The 15321-nt window shown below is 44.1% G+C and overlaps 6 protein-coding genes across 6 annotated transcripts; 2 read left to right on the top strand and 4 right to left on the bottom strand.

Moving 5' to 3' along the window:
* Window positions 1–1817: 1817 nt before the first annotated feature.
* C8R40DRAFT_745704 (uncharacterized protein) lies at window positions 1818–2746 on the bottom strand. The gene is made up of 2 exons (XM_046236084.1): window positions 2023–2746; window positions 1818–1937 (listed from the first exon to the last, which is right to left on the bottom strand). Exon 1 carries the CDS (start codon window positions 2465–2467, stop codon window positions 2027–2029), a length of 441 nt encoding a protein of 146 aa, XP_046080415.1. The 5' UTR covers window positions 2468–2746; the 3' UTR covers window positions 1818–1937; window positions 2023–2026.
* Window positions 2747–3366: 620 nt separating this feature from the next.
* C8R40DRAFT_1131154 (Aldo/keto reductase) lies at window positions 3367–6236 on the top strand. The gene is made up of 14 exons (XM_046229205.1): window positions 3367–3695; window positions 3833–3937; window positions 4061–4168; window positions 4282–4341; window positions 4456–4502; window positions 4604–4642; window positions 4715–4801; window positions 5011–5168; window positions 5233–5324; window positions 5389–5577; window positions 5646–5676; window positions 5734–6004; window positions 6071–6139; window positions 6189–6236. The coding sequence occupies exons 1-12, from the start codon at window positions 3660–3662 to the stop codon at window positions 5805–5807; spliced, it is 1026 nt and encodes a 341-aa protein (XP_046080414.1). The 5' UTR covers window positions 3367–3659; the 3' UTR covers window positions 5808–6004; window positions 6071–6139; window positions 6189–6236.
* C8R40DRAFT_1131144 (cytochrome P450) lies at window positions 6237–9278 on the bottom strand. Its single transcript, XM_046229204.1, has 16 exons — window positions 9120–9278; window positions 8764–9072; window positions 8588–8707; window positions 8479–8536; window positions 8266–8409; window positions 7936–8197; window positions 7778–7881; window positions 7514–7713; window positions 7451–7459; window positions 7314–7395; window positions 7227–7254; window positions 7077–7172; window positions 6934–6962; window positions 6839–6861; window positions 6653–6779; window positions 6237–6588 (listed from the first exon to the last, which is right to left on the bottom strand). Exons 2-16 carry the CDS (start codon window positions 8969–8971, stop codon window positions 6495–6497), a joined length of 1584 nt encoding a protein of 527 aa, XP_046080413.1. The 5' UTR covers window positions 8972–9072; window positions 9120–9278; the 3' UTR covers window positions 6237–6494.
* A 257-nt stretch (window positions 9279–9535) lies between these two features.
* Window positions 9536–10315, top strand: C8R40DRAFT_1176811 (uncharacterized protein; the record flags this gene model as incomplete). The annotated part of the gene is made up of 2 exons (XM_046232574.1): window positions 9536–9637; window positions 9845–10315. The coding sequence occupies 2 exons, from the start codon at window positions 9536–9538 to the stop codon at window positions 10313–10315; spliced, it is 573 nt and encodes a 190-aa protein (XP_046080412.1).
* A 144-nt stretch (window positions 10316–10459) lies between these two features.
* On the bottom strand, window positions 10460–12481 carry C8R40DRAFT_745647 (kinase-like domain-containing protein). The gene is made up of 9 exons (XM_046236083.1): window positions 12316–12481; window positions 12116–12262; window positions 11878–12061; window positions 11750–11828; window positions 11412–11698; window positions 11183–11354; window positions 10839–11129; window positions 10735–10786; window positions 10460–10680 (listed from the first exon to the last, which is right to left on the bottom strand). Exons 1-9 carry the CDS (start codon window positions 12330–12332, stop codon window positions 10542–10544), a joined length of 1368 nt encoding a protein of 455 aa, XP_046080411.1. The 5' UTR covers window positions 12333–12481; the 3' UTR covers window positions 10460–10541.
* Window positions 12482–13154: 673 nt separating this feature from the next.
* C8R40DRAFT_1241123 (uncharacterized protein) lies at window positions 13155–14937 on the bottom strand. Its single transcript, XM_046233537.1, has 7 exons — window positions 14745–14937; window positions 14571–14685; window positions 14334–14522; window positions 14009–14286; window positions 13881–13953; window positions 13651–13830; window positions 13155–13599 (listed from the first exon to the last, which is right to left on the bottom strand). The coding sequence occupies exons 1-7, from the start codon at window positions 14902–14904 to the stop codon at window positions 13242–13244; spliced, it is 1353 nt and encodes a 450-aa protein (XP_046080410.1). The 5' UTR covers window positions 14905–14937; the 3' UTR covers window positions 13155–13241.
* Window positions 14938–15321: the final 384 nt, after the last annotated feature.

Below are 15321 nucleotides of genomic sequence, written 5' to 3'. Positions count from 1 at the left end.
GTTCAGGGACAAGGAAGGTGGCGGAAGCCGGTAGAAAGAGAAGATGGGTCAGGTGAATCAGTAATCGATGGGGGATTGACAGTGATGGGATGATGTATTGTACAAGTAAAGGCATCGAGACGGTGAGAAAAGGAAAATGATAGGGGCTGCGTACTTTATGACAGGGACTAGCAGCATAATGGTGGTGTGGTTAATAACTTTGCTACTGTCCCATTCGACCCTCCACTCTTAAACACCTTGTAGCCTCTTGCACAGCTTCCCAGTGTACATGATCTTAACACATCCTCAAGTTGTAGGAAGAAGAGCTTACCGGATCATGTCAAATTAGCCATAGGAGAAAAGGTATTGGTGACACAAAATATTGAAACTGATCTGGATTTTTCCAATGGTGCGAGAGGAAAGATAGTGGAAATAGTGTTTGATCCTAGAGAGCCAGAATTTGAGGAGAACTGTTCAGTGGTGGAGCTGGAGTACATGCCCTTGTATATGTTGGTAAAGATGGATTGCACAAGAGCGCAGAAGCTTGATGGACTAGAAGAGCAGGTTATACCTATGGAGCCACACAGTCAAACAGTCAACATACAGGTTCAGGCGGGAAGGAAAAAACACATCAAATGCACAGTTCATCATAAGCAATTCCCAATGACAGCAGCATATGCATTCACAGATTACCAGGCTCAAGGACTAGTGGATATAGGGAAGCCACCAACAGGAACACTCAGTTTGTTCAATCTGTAGGTGGCATTATCTTGGAGTTCAGGCAGATCGACAATATGTCTTCTTCAAGACTTTGATGTGGGGTGTTTGACAAAAGGCCATGATATAGAGCTTATAGCGGAAGATGACAGGTTAGAGAAACTCAACACACAGACTGCAGAGTGGTGGAAGAAAATGACGGAGAAATTGGAATGTGTATAGATTGACTGTATTACAGACAGTGTTGGGTATAAAACAAGAAACATATAGCAAAGTGAGAGAATGTCAAGTCCATGCCTCGGGCCTCCATTCCGCCGCTCGGTACTCCGAAGATCTACCTTTTATTGTAATCTCTCTCTTATTGTTCTTTCTCGCTACACATACCCTTTCGTTCTAGTTCCTCCTTATTGTCTTTTACTCTACCCTGCAGGTACTACTCGTATAGCTCCTAGTAGTTAGTCTGGCGCTCCGCACCGATGCGCCGTTCTGTAGATATAAATACTGCCTGTACGCTACTGTAGTTCCTCAGTTTAATTATCAACTTAGATCTCCCTTCTCAACTTAACTCTTCTCTAAGTCTTCAGGCTCAACGCCTTGAAGTACGTTCCCCTCGACCTTAGGACTTGAACGTTCTCTGGTCCGCTCCTCGTCATCGGCGATACCGCCGCTCCGACCTGGCTGCTACTTAGCTCCTCTCTCTCTACTCTCGCTCTCCGGGGACTAACGGCGTAACGGCGGTGTTGTTAATAACTTCACTACTGTCCCATTCGTCTTCCGCACTTAGACACCTTGTAGCTTTGGCACGGTTACACGGTGTACATGATCTTAACAGAGAACGTACAACAGCACAGCTTAAACAGACCAAAAGGTACCAGTGTTGTGGCATATTTGCGATATGGAACGAAAACTGCTTCAATTATCCCAGTCCGAGAAACCTAGCCAAGCAAGGGGACCCTAATACAGTTGTCTTACTGTCACCTGAGTTTAACCTACATTAACATGTCCAACTTAATACGAAACACTGTTGAAAAGATACATCCCCATTGCTAAACTAACTACGTAAAAAAGAGCCATTCAACATTCAATTTTGGCAGTCGAACTTTTACTAGACCTCATAAGCTTCGAAATGAAACTAACATTTGACCTCCCCTATAATCATCCTCTGACTTCCCAACGCATTCCCGCATTCCAAGTTCTGCACAAATGCCGCAGGGGGTGTTCCGAGGGCAAACAAACAATTCCTAGAGTAAGACGAGATTGTCAGAGTACATCAGCATAACAATTTGGGAGAAAATTAATCAAATGAATGATAAAACCAGAACTCACTTGCTTAGGATGTTTTGCAAGATATACCCATAGAATCAAAAGGGTGCTCATTCAATATTTTTCCTGGTCCAATGGGCCCAGGGAAAATTCTGTCAGGAATAAACCTCTCATTATTGTCTTCCTTCCCGTACAGGATCAGAACACAATTCGCAGGTAACGCCTGGACCAAAGCACATTTTGCCTTTGGAGTAGGGTATTCCACCTCGTACACCTGTGCTTCAGAGAAATGGTGTTGCACAGTTATGAGTGGGGATTTACGAGTACTACACTGTTCATCCTTGTAAGCCAAGATCTGGAATATTCCTGATGACAACGATGGTATGTCGGGTAATTTAGGACTCTTTTTGAATGGAATGAGAATGGCTGCTGCGGGAAGGATGAGACTAGTGATAGCGAGGAAGACAGCGAGGGAGATGGAAGGGAATAGGACAGTGCTAGCTCGCATTTTTTTGATGTTGTGGTTACGTGAACTGAGGCCAGCTCAGGGTAGAAAGGTTGACAAGTTGGAAGGGAATGAGGGGTATGTCGAAGACCGGGCTCGATGGAGGAATAAGTCGAACGAAGGCGACCAGTATTTATGCTCTCCTCGACCCCTACTCAACCCGGATTCTTGGATACAAATTTGCAGGACAACGCACTCATTGATGACACGCATAGTCGGATGGAACTTAACGGCGGAGGCAAAATTAGCGCAAAATTGAGACAGATTTTCGACCCTACAAAAAAACTTCATCTGATGGTTACTGGAGAGGAAGCCCAGGTACATAGGGTAGGGTGGTCAAGGTGCTTGTTGTTCCTTAGCTCGGAATAAGGTGCTACAGGTTAAATCTCCGCATTTTGAAGATTCTTCAACATGACTTGGACATATATCTGAGTGAAGACCTTGTAGCACTATTGTAGGATGTCTAATAGACAAGAAAAAAATCGAGATACTGCAGGAAGCTGCGAGAAAATGTGAGAAAAATCAGCCGACAAGAGAGATGAAACCGAAGTTAACCCTGGTAGTAAGACGCGCGTACAGCCTCCTCTAAAACTTGAAACGGGCCTGATCAGGCCTGATCACCCTCTGCCAATATCTTCCGAGAATATCATCATGAGTTCTTTTGTGTGTGTTGCGAGGTGTTGCGCTCGCAAAAAAGACACAATGTGCGAATATTGTTCCTGGAGACTGGGCAGGACCAGGGCAGGACAGTAGTCGTAACCTCGGTAGATTCGGAGATTTGAAGGGGTGCTTTTCAACTATCATTATTGCATTACGCTGAGCATAGAGACGAAGCAGGGAAGTTGACGGACAAAAAGGATAATCATGAGTCAAGTGGCCCGAGCGTGACGCTACTCTGAATCAAGCGGCCCGATTCTACGAAACTCGAAATGCTCTCCAAACTTGAGAGTCAGTGCGAATTCCAACCTCAGGTCTCAATACTACCGCATATATGAGAAACAAGCCGAATCTGCTTATTTTCAGAGTTAGAACGACACTTCTTACTTACTCTCTCATGAGTCCTAGTCAGCTGTTGACCTTCCGGTTACGTTTTAATTGGTCGCCAAGTATATCTTCGCATTAACAAGATATAAATACTCAAAGATCCTTTCCCCTCATTCTCCCAGCCATTACTCCTTCAAAGACGTCTGCAACGATGGCGACTCAGAAAAGCCAATTGAACATCGTAATGGTGCGCTCTCCGACTCGTTATCTTAATTGGGCCAATAGTACCGCAACATGGAGATTTCGAACGGGCCTCATTTCTCCCTTTCCGCTCATTCTGACCCACACGTTCCCGAGTTATTCTGATCAAGGCTATTTTCACAGGGCGCGATGACCTTTGGCAAAGAAGGCACGAATGGCGCTAGGGTCCACGATGTAAAAGATGTGGAGGCGATCTTGGATGAATTCTTGAAGCGTGGGCACACCGAGGTGGGCACCATCTTTTTCGTTTGCCCTCATTTATGATCCTAGAACTATCCTCGTATTGAAGCGCTCCCTATTCCTCCTATTGCCACTCATCTTGCTCGCTATATTTCCTTCTCATTCTCGTAGATCGACACGGCTCGCGTTTATTGTGCCGGGACGAGCGAAGAGATCCTAGGACAAATCGATTGGAAAGCCAAGGGGTTGAAGTTGGAGACGAAACTTGTTGCGAGGCATGTGAGTTTCTCATATCATACATATTCCGAGACCGAATTCGCTAAATTTTCGCTCTCCCTCTCCAACACACACACATTCACTATCTCGTCGTACGACGTAATCCCATTTCAAAGCCGGATCCAAATGCGACACCGAATCAGACTCCCGTGGAAGAGATATATCATACTTACGAGGTACGTTGTCGTCTGTGCAAATTCCTCTGTTTTCAGCAATCCCACATCCTCCGATCTTCTTCCTCCTTGACTGGAATGATAACAGCGAACGGAAAATCTCATTCGTGTACGTAGGATCTAAAGAAACACCTTCTGAGGTCGTTGAAGGCTCTCAATACCGAGTACGTTTCTTTTTCTATCTTCCTACTTCTATCTTCCTGCTTATCTTTTTGTTCATTTTCTTCGTGTCCTTCTTTCCTTCCCGTCACTCATTCGTCCACAGACAATTAGAAATGTGGTATCTCCATTCGCCCGATCGATTGTGAGTGACATCCCAAGTCAAATATTCTATGTTCTTACTCAATTGTTCACCTTACTTCTCTGTAATTAACAGAACACCCTACGAAGTCACGATGAAGGCCGTCAATGATCTTTACAAAGAGGGGTATTTCAAGAAATTCGCTATCAGTAACTATATGGCGTGAGTCGTTCTTCCCACGTTCTTTTAACCTCGCCTGTTAAATTATCTGTGTTCTTCTCCCTTCTCCCTACCCCTCTCCTGCCTACTCCGCTCTTCTTCCCCTGGTTGTTACGTCATGCCCTTGCCTCAATCATCGAATCTCCATCGCACCCTGCAACCTTGAACACGAATCTGGCGATGAACCCCGTCTCGCACATCTGCCTTCACAGCTGGGAGGTAGCTGAAATCGTCGGAATCTGCAAAGCAAACGGGTATATCCTTCCCTCCGCGTACCAAGGAATATACAACGCGGTCCATCGTGCGGCCGAACCGGAGTTGTTCCCATGTTTGAGGAAGTTTGGGATTAGTTTTTACGAGTTCAATCCTCGTGAGTTTTGACGTACTTGTTGGATCTTCCGAATATTCACTTATGATGAGGTATGTATATGTAGTTGGTGGGGGTTTCTTCACAGGACGATACACATCGGTGGATGATCAGGTCGAGCCTGGGTCTCGATTTGACCCTAACAAGGCCCAAGGAAAGGTGAATCCCAACACACTCTTCCATATCATAACCCAACGACACCATCATACTGACCTACCCGTAGAACTACCGCAACCGATACTGGAAAGAACCCTACTTCAAAGCCGTCGCGTCCATCCAAGCTGTTGCCGATCAGCACAAGTTAACGATGGCTGAAATTGCGTTACGATGGGTATCTCACCATAGTTTGATGAAGCGCGAATACGGGGATACAATTCTTATTGGAGCGTCGAGTTTGGAACATATCAGACAGGTGAGTAAATGGTCGAAAGTTATATCCCCGAAGGCCCAACAGCTCGTGGTTCCTCGTTTGACTTGTAGAATCTGATCGATTTGGAAAAAGGGCCACTTCGTGAGTAGTAAACCAAATTCAACCGTTTATCATACTTCCTCTGATCTTTCTTAATAGCCGAAGAAGTCGTTACAGCTCTTGATAAAGCATGGGAATCAGTCAAGCCATACGCGTCGAAATATCACCACTAATTTCACAGTGGGACGAAGAGTCAATGTAATCAGTATCGAATTTGAATGTGAATCATATGTACAGTGTTCGAAACTCATGATTATCAAACTGCACCGATCTACATCCTCGCTGACTTGTCACTTGGTCTGGAACCGACACGGTTTTGGGTGACGTTGAGAAATCTCCAAGCCAGCCAGGCCTTGCTATGCATTTGACTGTAAGTACTAAAACCAATTGGTGACTTTGAGAAATGTTGACTGATGTTCATGTCGTGTAATTTCAGACTTGAACCTCCCGCCTCGCTCCTAGGGAACTCAGGGAGCCGCAACTGTGATCCAGGCCCTTCAGAAAGGTGTGCACTATTAATGACATAGTTGTTGCAAGGAACGATAAATTAGAAGAATAGAATATGTGAAACTAGGCGCAAAGAGCACAGTGAACACAACTGCAGTTTGAAATAAACCAAATATATTGCATTCAGTCAAGTAAGTAGCCTGAGAGTAAGTACAGAGTAAGTATTTCTCGCGACTTTCTTAAAGCTTGTTCAAGGAGAACTATTCAACATGGTATCACTAGTCTGCAATACATAACAGGACTGGGAAGGACTGGGAATATGAAGGACGTGAATGGTAAATCGGTAATATTGAGTTCGGTTTAACTTTTGAACTATTCGGTGGATCTTCGAGTTCAACTGCTGGTGTTCCTGATTAATTATTCCCAACTACATCCTTGCTTTGAGCAAGAATGGTATTGACTTCTGGGAATCGAGGAGTGATTGAACAGCGAAACGGAATCGGGCGACTATGCATAATACAGATGAGCTGATCAGAATATGCATACAGATTCAAGTGGCAGATTAACCCACACAACTAATCCATCATTGATGCTTTTTGATTCGACGGGCATGATAGCCTTCCCTTGAGAGTCATGAACTGGACCAATGCTAACCGCCCAGAGGAGACAAGCGATGTCAATGAACAAAGAGTTGTTGGCTTTTGAAGACTGTAAGCTAGTTTCTTTCTCTTGCTTCCATTGTAATCAAGAAACTTACCGACGTGTCGACCTATGCAGAGCCTGTGTACAGAGAGCAAAAATATCAATCAGTTGGATCTGATGAAGTCAAATCCGGTGAAATTCTTCCATTACCGCCTTCCAAATCCATAACTGACATGTCCTTGATAAGGCAAAGAGCGAATTTCAAGTCTGCTCGTAACTTGAAAAAATAGATGTATTACACACCCTCTGTAAATTAAACTTAAATCATCACCAGTATAGAGCTCGAAGCAAAACTCACCTTCTTTTGTATCAGCCAATGCAGGTTTCAATTGACCATTTTTATCGAGGAAGCGTCTCGGATTGAAGTCTGCAGCATCTGGTCCCTGGATCTCAAGGGAAAAAATTAGCGATAGGGAATACTGAGAATTCTAAGTCAATCATACATAAGCCCCAATGTCTCTGTTCAGTGACCTATATGCGAAGTGGATTTATTATGTGAGATTTTCAGGGTTATTTTAACAAGCTCTTACCAGACATTAGCAATGCAGATAGTACCTTTGGGGATAAAGTAGCCCTCATACCAATCATCTTGGTTAGACTGATGTGGTACACCTTGACAGAAAAATCTGTCTGAGCACTTCTTGTAAAGTTGTCAGAAGGCTCTCACCAACAGGATCTATTGGGATAAGATCAATTGACTTCATTTGCGAGAAATTGCGCATATACTTACCCACAGGGTGCCATCTGAGTGCTTCTCGAACAGTGGCTTGGAGATATGGAAGGCTTTCTTGGTCGGCAAATGTGGGCAAGCGATCCCGACCGACAACAGCATCCAGCTCTTCCTGAACCTTCGTCTGGACATCTGGATACAATATCATGGCAAGCATGAACCAAGAGAGCACTCCCGCAGTTGTTTCAGCTCCAGCAGCACTACGTGTGTACAGTTATTAGACCACTTGAATACGTTTATTCTAAAATGGAGATCAAGACTTACTATAATGTAGCTGCAAGCCAAGCCGACTCTCTGTCAGGTATGCCGTATCGTTCTTTGTCACGAATGAGATTAGTAGCAAAGCTCGGTCGTGCCTCCCCATTTTCCTGTGGATAATAGATCATGATTGCAATATGGTGGTATTGAACAAATGCACACACCACGTGGTGTTGAGCCTCAAGGAAAAGACCTTCGAAGAATTGTGAGTCCTTGCGGAACCACTCTTCTGCATCCCGCTTCCACCTGGCTACAGACCTCGGAAGATACTTCATCCACGTGAAGAATTCTACATAATGAGCCCCTGGGAAAGCAGCACGAACGAGACGAGTGGTGAAGTCGTTGATCCGAGTGATCTCAGGATCTTCCACGTCTGTAATGGGGGGCTTGTCATAAATTACATCCCAAATCATTGACGCTGTCGCGCTGAAGTAAATATAGTCAATGGGATATTCCCACAAGCTAGGAAATCCAGAAGGAATCAATACACTGACCGCCGAATTTCCTCATTCCAGAGTTCTGGGTGTTTGAGCATTCCATCGGCAAGTAATACAGCTTCTCTGTATTGTGGACCAAAAAAATCTCTCGAAACTGTTTTATTTAAACCTTCATGACCTGCACGGCGCATTCTACGCCAACTGAAAAAAATATAGCCATTCAATCGCTTTCTCGAAATTGACTCACATAAAAAATATGCAAGTACTTACACGTCGTTGTATTGGGCAAAGGGCATCAGTAGTCCTCCCGTTAGAATTTCGGAAGCAACTACAAAATTTTCCTCGTCAGATGGATTTGTCGAACAAACTCACCACTTACCAATGAATCTTGGTCGGTCGCTATAGATTGGACCTCTGCGGTCCAGCAAATCAGAGGCGACTTTATGAGTGTTCATGATCACAATTCTTTGTCCAGCAACATTTATTTGAACGAGAGGACCTGGAAACCGCATGGACGTCAAACAAACCAAAGAGGTGATTCACGAGCCCACTCACCATATTGCTCTTTCCATTCTGCAAAAGTGAGCCAAGCATCGATGTTTAGTTGGAAAAGATTTCCAAAAAGAGGCAGTCCACGCGGTCCCGGAGGTAAGCGACCTTTACGAAGGGCGGAAGCTCGGTGAGCTAGGTACATAAAAGCTACAAAGATGGCGAGCAATGTCCATTTCGAGTCATGAAAGAGAAATCTTTCTGCAATGTACATCGCGGATTTAGTCTGAGCTAAATGGTCCCTTGCTATGAATGTTATGGGTGCGTATATTGTTTGGTTCTTCTTGTAGACGTCGAAATAGTGAATTAGTGGACCTGACGTACTGTGACAGACTGAAAGCAGATATTCAATCTTCACGCACCTTTGCACACTCAAGTCTCAGTGGCTCTAATGCTTAAAAATTGTCTGGGTGGAGTGATCTGAGGGGATGAAGAAGGAAAGGAAGACGTTGTATGTTTCTGACTTCTAAGCTAAGAATTTAAGGGTGCTGGAATCACCGTCTGACGTTTTCATTACATTTCAATCGAATGAACTTGAAGCGTAATGCCCAAGCGGATAGGCAGCCTCGCAGGGGCCTCCGCACATGAGAACCAGTGGTGTATAGAAAAAGTGGGCACTCTGGTCTATAAAAACAGGTGAAATGGAAGACAACCATTCAGACTGTTGTACATACAATAAACCTCGGAAGCTAATGCAAACATTACAATCTCACAATTCAGCGTGTAACTGCGTGTAATCCAAGCCAAAGGAGTAAAGACAATGATGAGAAATACCACGATGAGTGCAATTGTTGTAAATGTTATGTTGTTCATCGTTCCATGGGTTGTTGAAGATACACACAAATTCGAGCTTGGAGATTTCATGGTTCAACTTCTCACTGTCAGGCATCTGTTCTGAGCTACATAGAACTTTTGTCCCCAACGTACGACAAATTCGGCAACATCCACTCGTCAAACGTACACTCGGCTATACGGCTGTGCTGTCAAACGAAAATCACCATTGTCACATCGAACATGCCATCCGACTCTTGCCTCCCTCACCAACACGCCATGACATCCTCTTCACAATCATGCTTCTATGTAGTAGGCTTCTGCGGCCTGCTTCGCCTCGCCAAGCTCACAATGCATTCGAACCCTTGTCTTCGGAACCCTAGCAAGTACTCAAGGAGGTCATCTGTTGAATGGGTTGAATGGGCGGAAGATTCATTCTCTTTCTGGCTTCCTTCGCACAAGGCCGATCCCACCTCTGAAGGAAACAGAACTTTATTCCCCCAAGTCATCCAGTTTTTCCACCACTAGCCAAGATACCCTTTTCCCAATTCACCCACTCTACCGACTCGCAACTGGTTCTGACTGGTTCCTCCGCCGGTTACGTCGGTTCATCTCTGATGCTCATATCTCTGGTCAGTTCTTACGAGCTAGAGGTGCCACCGCTCTCGCTGATTCGGAAAAACCCGATTCTCCTCCAAGCAATGTTGACAAACCGCCAACAGAATCATCCTTGAGCAATCACTTGAGCCATACGCTCACTCCCATCTTGATGTTCCCCACATCTTAGCATCATCTCCTTTTCACTCTTAGCGGACTTTTCGTCGCCTTTAGTACGGTTCCCCAGCAGGCTCAGGCCGGAAATCCTCTCCTGACTCTGTTGTTCCGACGGGGCAACAAATAGTTATGTTATTTGTGACCAAGTGACTGATGGTATTTGAGATAAGAGAGAAGATACGATAGAACACCGAGTGCAGGAGTTAAACACCCAGAGCCCATGATACTATATTGTGATATCACCAAGGCCGATGTGGGAACGGTTGTAAGAGATCTCGAAGCTCCAGTTGCTTGCAAATAACATTGCATTTATGTTCCTTGCAGAACTTGTCAATCTCTTCACTTCCTCGATCCCAGCTACCCGACATTCCGGCTTTTCTGGATGTATGAAATCAGTTGACTACATAGAGCAATAGCAAACTTATGACATACGTATGTGCTTGAGGATCAAATAAAATGATTGACTTGTCAAACTGAACAATTCCTACAACCTATTTGAATAAATCCAGCCACAGGAGCATAAAGACAGCACATACCTTGTATGTCAGCTAACATATACTCACCGTTTGCATCTTCCACAACATGGTGCGCGAAAGCATCGATCATCATTCCCGCATAATCCTCATCATTCTGGCCGATTTCGGAATTACCAGAAAATCTTCGCTCTTTACAAAAACCCCCAGTGGGAAGCAGAGGAACAACAAGGAAGGTATTATACAATAGGCTCCGCTCATCACTCACATCGGAGCTGTTGACTGGTAAAGGACCTGCTGGGATGAAAGAAGTAGTCATCCCAATGAAAGCTCCATCCGAGTTATATGAGATGTCTATAGCTCAAACATAGTTAGATATTTCACAATTCACTGTTATTGACACTCACTGGGGAGAGTCGTGCTTAAAGTCATTTGTGTGCGCTCCTTGAATGATGCTGCAAATCCAGATGCTTGAGTTAAGACATCCAGTTCAGCAAGAAGATTTTGATGATTAGTTTCTGATGTTGAACCCTGGGGGATATACTGAAGAAGTGCAACATCATTGCCTTCGTATTTTGCCTAACATATGCCTATGAGCCGGAAAAATATCGAAATGTAGGCTCAATTGAAAATCACCCTGATTGCATACTTATAATATCCTTTCCCAAGATAACCACCACCCGGAAAACCTTGCTTTGAGTAGGAAAGCCAATTCTTCGCAATTTCAATTGTTTCGAGTTCCGAGAGTTGTTCCAGTGTTGTGTTACCATCTTGCGAGAGACGGCAAATGGTTTTTTTGAAGCTGTGAGTTTCATATTCAATTACTTGAAGAGGCGTAGCACTGGCATTCTTCGACCATCGACTTTGGTAACGGCTGCGGGGTTGAGGCTGAGACGGCGGAGGATTCGGCAATGCACGAGAGACTGAATGTAGAGTTGATTAGCATTGAATGAGAGATAGTATTACACACTCACCAGCATGCCCAACTACAGTTTTTCTTTTACGTCTATTGGAGGGCATTGAAGCTGAACCCAGCAATGATGGTGTATTGCCCTTGCAAAAATAAGTGATGTACATAGACATTGGGTAGAGGATCACATACCACATATTTGACTGGCACAACCAGCTGGAGGGTGATCCGGCGATCCTCAACATTTGACTTTGCAATTTTGCCATGCAAGTCAAGATAACTCAAAAAGCTCTCCAGAGAAGTACTGGGTTTCAACTCATGAGCTGAGAGTATATACTTGGATTTTCCACAAGTAGAGTGGAAAGCAATGCCCTCTCTAAAAATACCAAATTAGTGCTCAAAAATAAATGATTATATGAATGAAACTGACGAAGAAAAATTAGCCTCAGATCCTTCTGGCAATTTAGCTGCATATGGGCCAGTCACAAAAGCATGATTCAGTTGGCCTGTCAGCTGAGTGAGAACATCCAGAACAAGATCATTTGCTGGGAACGACTCTGTAATGGCCGGTATTTCACTCTATTAAATTGCAGGTTGATCATCAAATACCATTATCATGTAAAGTCACACCTTGATTTGTTTAACATCTTGCAAGTATGAGAGAAGATGGAGTGAAACTTCCACCTGGACTTTCTGTGCTTTTGATAATCGTTTGAGGTCAGCTTTTTTGTTTTTTATTCCCTGAGCTCGAGTGAGATTATCATTTTGTTTCGAAGAAGGCTGGTTGAGCCGGTGCTCAGAGGCAGATCGGGACCAGGACTCTGCACGCTCAAGAATCCTTGTAGTCGCAGTGTCTAGATCATAAAGTTGCATTATTCCCTTGTGTGTAACAGGGTATATAAAAAATACCTGAAGCTGAATTGCTGTCAGTTGCACTGCTTTCGACTTTGCTCAGATTTTTTTCACAAGGGCCGCAGAATTTTCCTCGGAGAAATCGATAATGAGCACCACAATGTTGACATTGGGGCTCATTCTGGGAATTAAATTAGTTGATGAGAGAAGACAAGCACCATGGGACGTACCTGAAGACTCTTGGTCTCAACATGAGACAGACTAGGGGCGGCAAGCTTTTTACATTTACCACAAGTAATACCACTCAGAAGTCCCTTGAACTCTATTCCACAGCCAGTGCAAATAACCATGGGCTAGTGTGTGGCTCTCATATGATCAAACCACGATCTTTTTATACATCGAGCATTCAGGGCAGGTTTGTTTCTTGTTCAGTCCGTCAGACTTGAGCATTGTCGAGCTCCATGTGCATCTGCACACGGAACTGGTGCCTGGACTCATTGTCTCAGATTCAGCAGTATTCCCTCAGATATTAGACATTTAGAGTATATTTATTTGTTTGTGTGCCTCGGAGTTCCTTGTTTGGTACTTATCTATATTTTCCCGACTTAGCTTCAGTGTTTCGAGGGTTCATTTGTGTGTTGTCTCTACTTTTATTTATCGCTCTTTTATATACATTAACTAACAATAAAATAATTGGTACAATATCATATACATGGAAGCATTTCCTGGAAAATATCCCAAACATTTGTCATGGTAAGCTTCGGATTACCTAGCTGGTCCACGAACACTGCTTGTGCTTTGGCAGCATAATCCCGACTCACAAATCTTATGAGATCCTCACCCCCAATGTTCTCCATGAGCTGTTTGACTATGGTACAATCAACTGGTAGGAGTCCATTTTCACCACCATATTTTTCATACAATGAAAATGAGACATTTGGTGCTAAACCGCTTGGTAAAGCTTTGCCGCGATCTTTGCGAACACGATGGTTGTTGAACGCATCTCGTAGGTGGTCCAATTCGGTCTGTATGAGTGTTGACCACAGCCAACGTGCCAGGTCACTAAAAAAAATAAGTTGGTAAGGTAATCCCGATCGGAGCTCTGAAACATACTAATGCTTTGAGTCTTCAGAATTGTACACTGTGCTACCAGCGTCCCAGAATATTTTGACATTTTCTCCCCACTCCAGCCTCAACCGCAACCATCCTCGCTCAATCGTAATATTGTGAATGCTCTGGAGAAATCGGTGTGCAGCAAGCTCCTCGATTGGAAGGTCGCTCACAAATGCCTCTCTGCATTCGGTGAATAATCTCAAACGCAATTGCCAGAAAAAGAGACATACCTCAATGCATTTGCAAATCCGTAAACTGATACTAGTTCCGATCCACAATCAGTTGTCATCTGTACCGGTATACCTATCAAACAAAAAGATAGTTGGTGAGGCAATCAAGCGGATATATGTATACTAACCTCCATACTCATGCACAAGTTTTAGAAATAGATATGCAATGGAATCTTTTAGGCGGTTATTTGGGACCACCCATAAACCTAGCCACTTCCCGCTCCATACATCTCGAACACCCCATATAGGAAAGCCGATTCCAGCAAGTTTATCATGACCATCACCACTCCATTCTTGATGAGGGCCGATACAGATGAGAACGCTGCGGGAAATTTTTTTGGATGCTGGTTCACGCGACTGAAAACCCTCGGGATCCTGAGCGCGCATAGTATTTTCCACATACAGTCTGGAATTTGATTTAGAGATTTTATGAAAAGTACCATTAGCTCGCACCTGGTTAAGTGTATTCCCTGGTCTAACGCTATCCGCTCCTTGATTATACGAGGCCCGCGCTGGCCATTTGGATCCTTGGCCATCTCATCAAATACTGCCTGCCTTTTGTCAATCTCAGGCATGGTTGCAGTTGTGACTCGACTGGCTTTGATTCTCCAATGAGATTTATGGCGTGTTACAGAAGATGCACTACGGTGAATTATTTAGGATAGCCAATGAATTGTAATTGAAACTTACCTGAGTGTAATACCGTAGTCAGATTTTAGCAATTCCGATATGGTTCTCTTATCCGTGATATTTCTACGATGATAGTCAAGCAATGCTTGGTGCACAGTTTCATCTCCTATTGGTGCTACAACAGTGCAGTTATAAGACTCGGCCATCATTCAAAACGAATTATTAAAAACTAACGGCGATGCTTGTACTGATTCGTACCTCGCCAATTGTTATTGCCATTCCTAGGGATTTGAGTTGAAGAGCCTGCAGCGGGCATGTCCTGACTGTTCTCATCTGGATCTCGAACATCGGTGGGGTCGAGCATTGAGGCAATCTCAGCCTCAGAATCAGACATCGGTCAACGTCAAAGCACAAGATCGATACGATGACTCCTTAAGAAACATAGCCACTATGATAATCTAAGCGCTCTACTCTATAGTCACCATTGTCACAGTGCCCGTCGGAACAACAGAGTTAGGAGAGGATTTCCGGCCTGAGCCTGCTGGGGAACCGTACTTTAGTCGCCTTTCCGCTAAAACTCAATCAGATATCTCAAAATGTGTAAAGACTCAGTGTTATGTACATCCAACTCGCAACGTCCTGTATATTCAGGAGTCTTCATTGTTCCGATCCAAATGTCGTTATTCGCTCAACATTCGTTTTTCAACTCAACCTAGCACACACATTCTACACCGTCACTTCCAAGGCTGCAGGAGGACATGGAAAGAGGCATGCTGCGAGAATATACATTATAGTAACGGTAAAGTAAGGA

The sequence above is a fragment of the Lentinula edodes genome (genome assembly GCF_021015755.1).
Source record: "Lentinula edodes strain Le(Bin) 0899 ss11 chromosome Unknown C8R40scaffold_56, whole genome shotgun sequence".
Classification (NCBI taxonomy): Eukaryota; Fungi; Basidiomycota; class Agaricomycetes; order Agaricales; family Omphalotaceae; genus Lentinula; species Lentinula edodes.
This window is presented reverse-complemented; position numbering and strand designations above follow the sequence as displayed.

Bases quoted from the DNA above. Each gene is read 5' to 3' on its own strand.
- C8R40DRAFT_745704 (XM_046236084.1), bottom strand. From the start codon at position 2,467: ATGCGAGCTAGCACTGTCCTATTCCCTTCCATCTCCCTCGCTGTCTTC.
- C8R40DRAFT_1131154 (XM_046229205.1), top strand. From the start codon at position 3,660: ATGGCGACTCAGAAAAGCCAATTGAACATCGTAATG. The intron at 4,503-4,603 runs GTACGTTTCTTT...ATTCGTCCACAG, and splicing joins TTGAAGGCTCTCAATACCGA to ACAATTAGAAATGTGGTATC. The intron at 5,677-5,733 runs GTGAGTAGTAAA...CTTTCTTAATAG, and splicing joins TTTGGAAAAAGGGCCACTTC to CCGAAGAAGTCGTTACAGCT.
- C8R40DRAFT_1131144 (XM_046229204.1), bottom strand. From the start codon at position 8,971: ATGTACATTGCAGAAAGATTTCTCTTTCATGACTCGAAATGGACATTG. The intron at 8,198-8,265 runs GTCAGTGTATTG...TATTTACTTCAG, and splicing joins TGGAATGAGGAAATTCGGCG to CGCGACAGCGTCAATGATTT. The intron at 6,862-6,933 runs GTAATGGAAGAA...CTCTGTACACAG, and splicing joins AGTTATGGATTTGGAAGGCG to GCTCTGCATAGGTCGACACG.
- C8R40DRAFT_745647 (XM_046236083.1), bottom strand. The intron at 12,062-12,115 runs GTCAGTTTCATT...TGGTATTTTTAG, and splicing joins TCTGAGGCTAATTTTTCTTC to AGAGGGCATTGCTTTCCACT. The intron at 11,699-11,749 runs GTGAGTGTGTAA...CTCTACATTCAG, and splicing joins AACTGTAGTTGGGCATGCTG to TCTCTCGTGCATTGCCGAAT.
- C8R40DRAFT_1241123 (XM_046233537.1), bottom strand. From the start codon at position 14,904: ATGTCTGATTCTGAGGCTGAGATTGCCTCAATGCTCGACCCCACCGAT. The intron at 14,686-14,744 runs GTTAGTTTTTAA...GCACTGTTGTAG, and splicing joins GAATCAGTACAAGCATCGCC to CACCAATAGGAGATGAAACT. The intron at 13,954-14,008 runs GTTAGTATACAT...TTTGTTTGATAG, and splicing joins ACTTGTGCATGAGTATGGAG to GTATACCGGTACAGATGACA.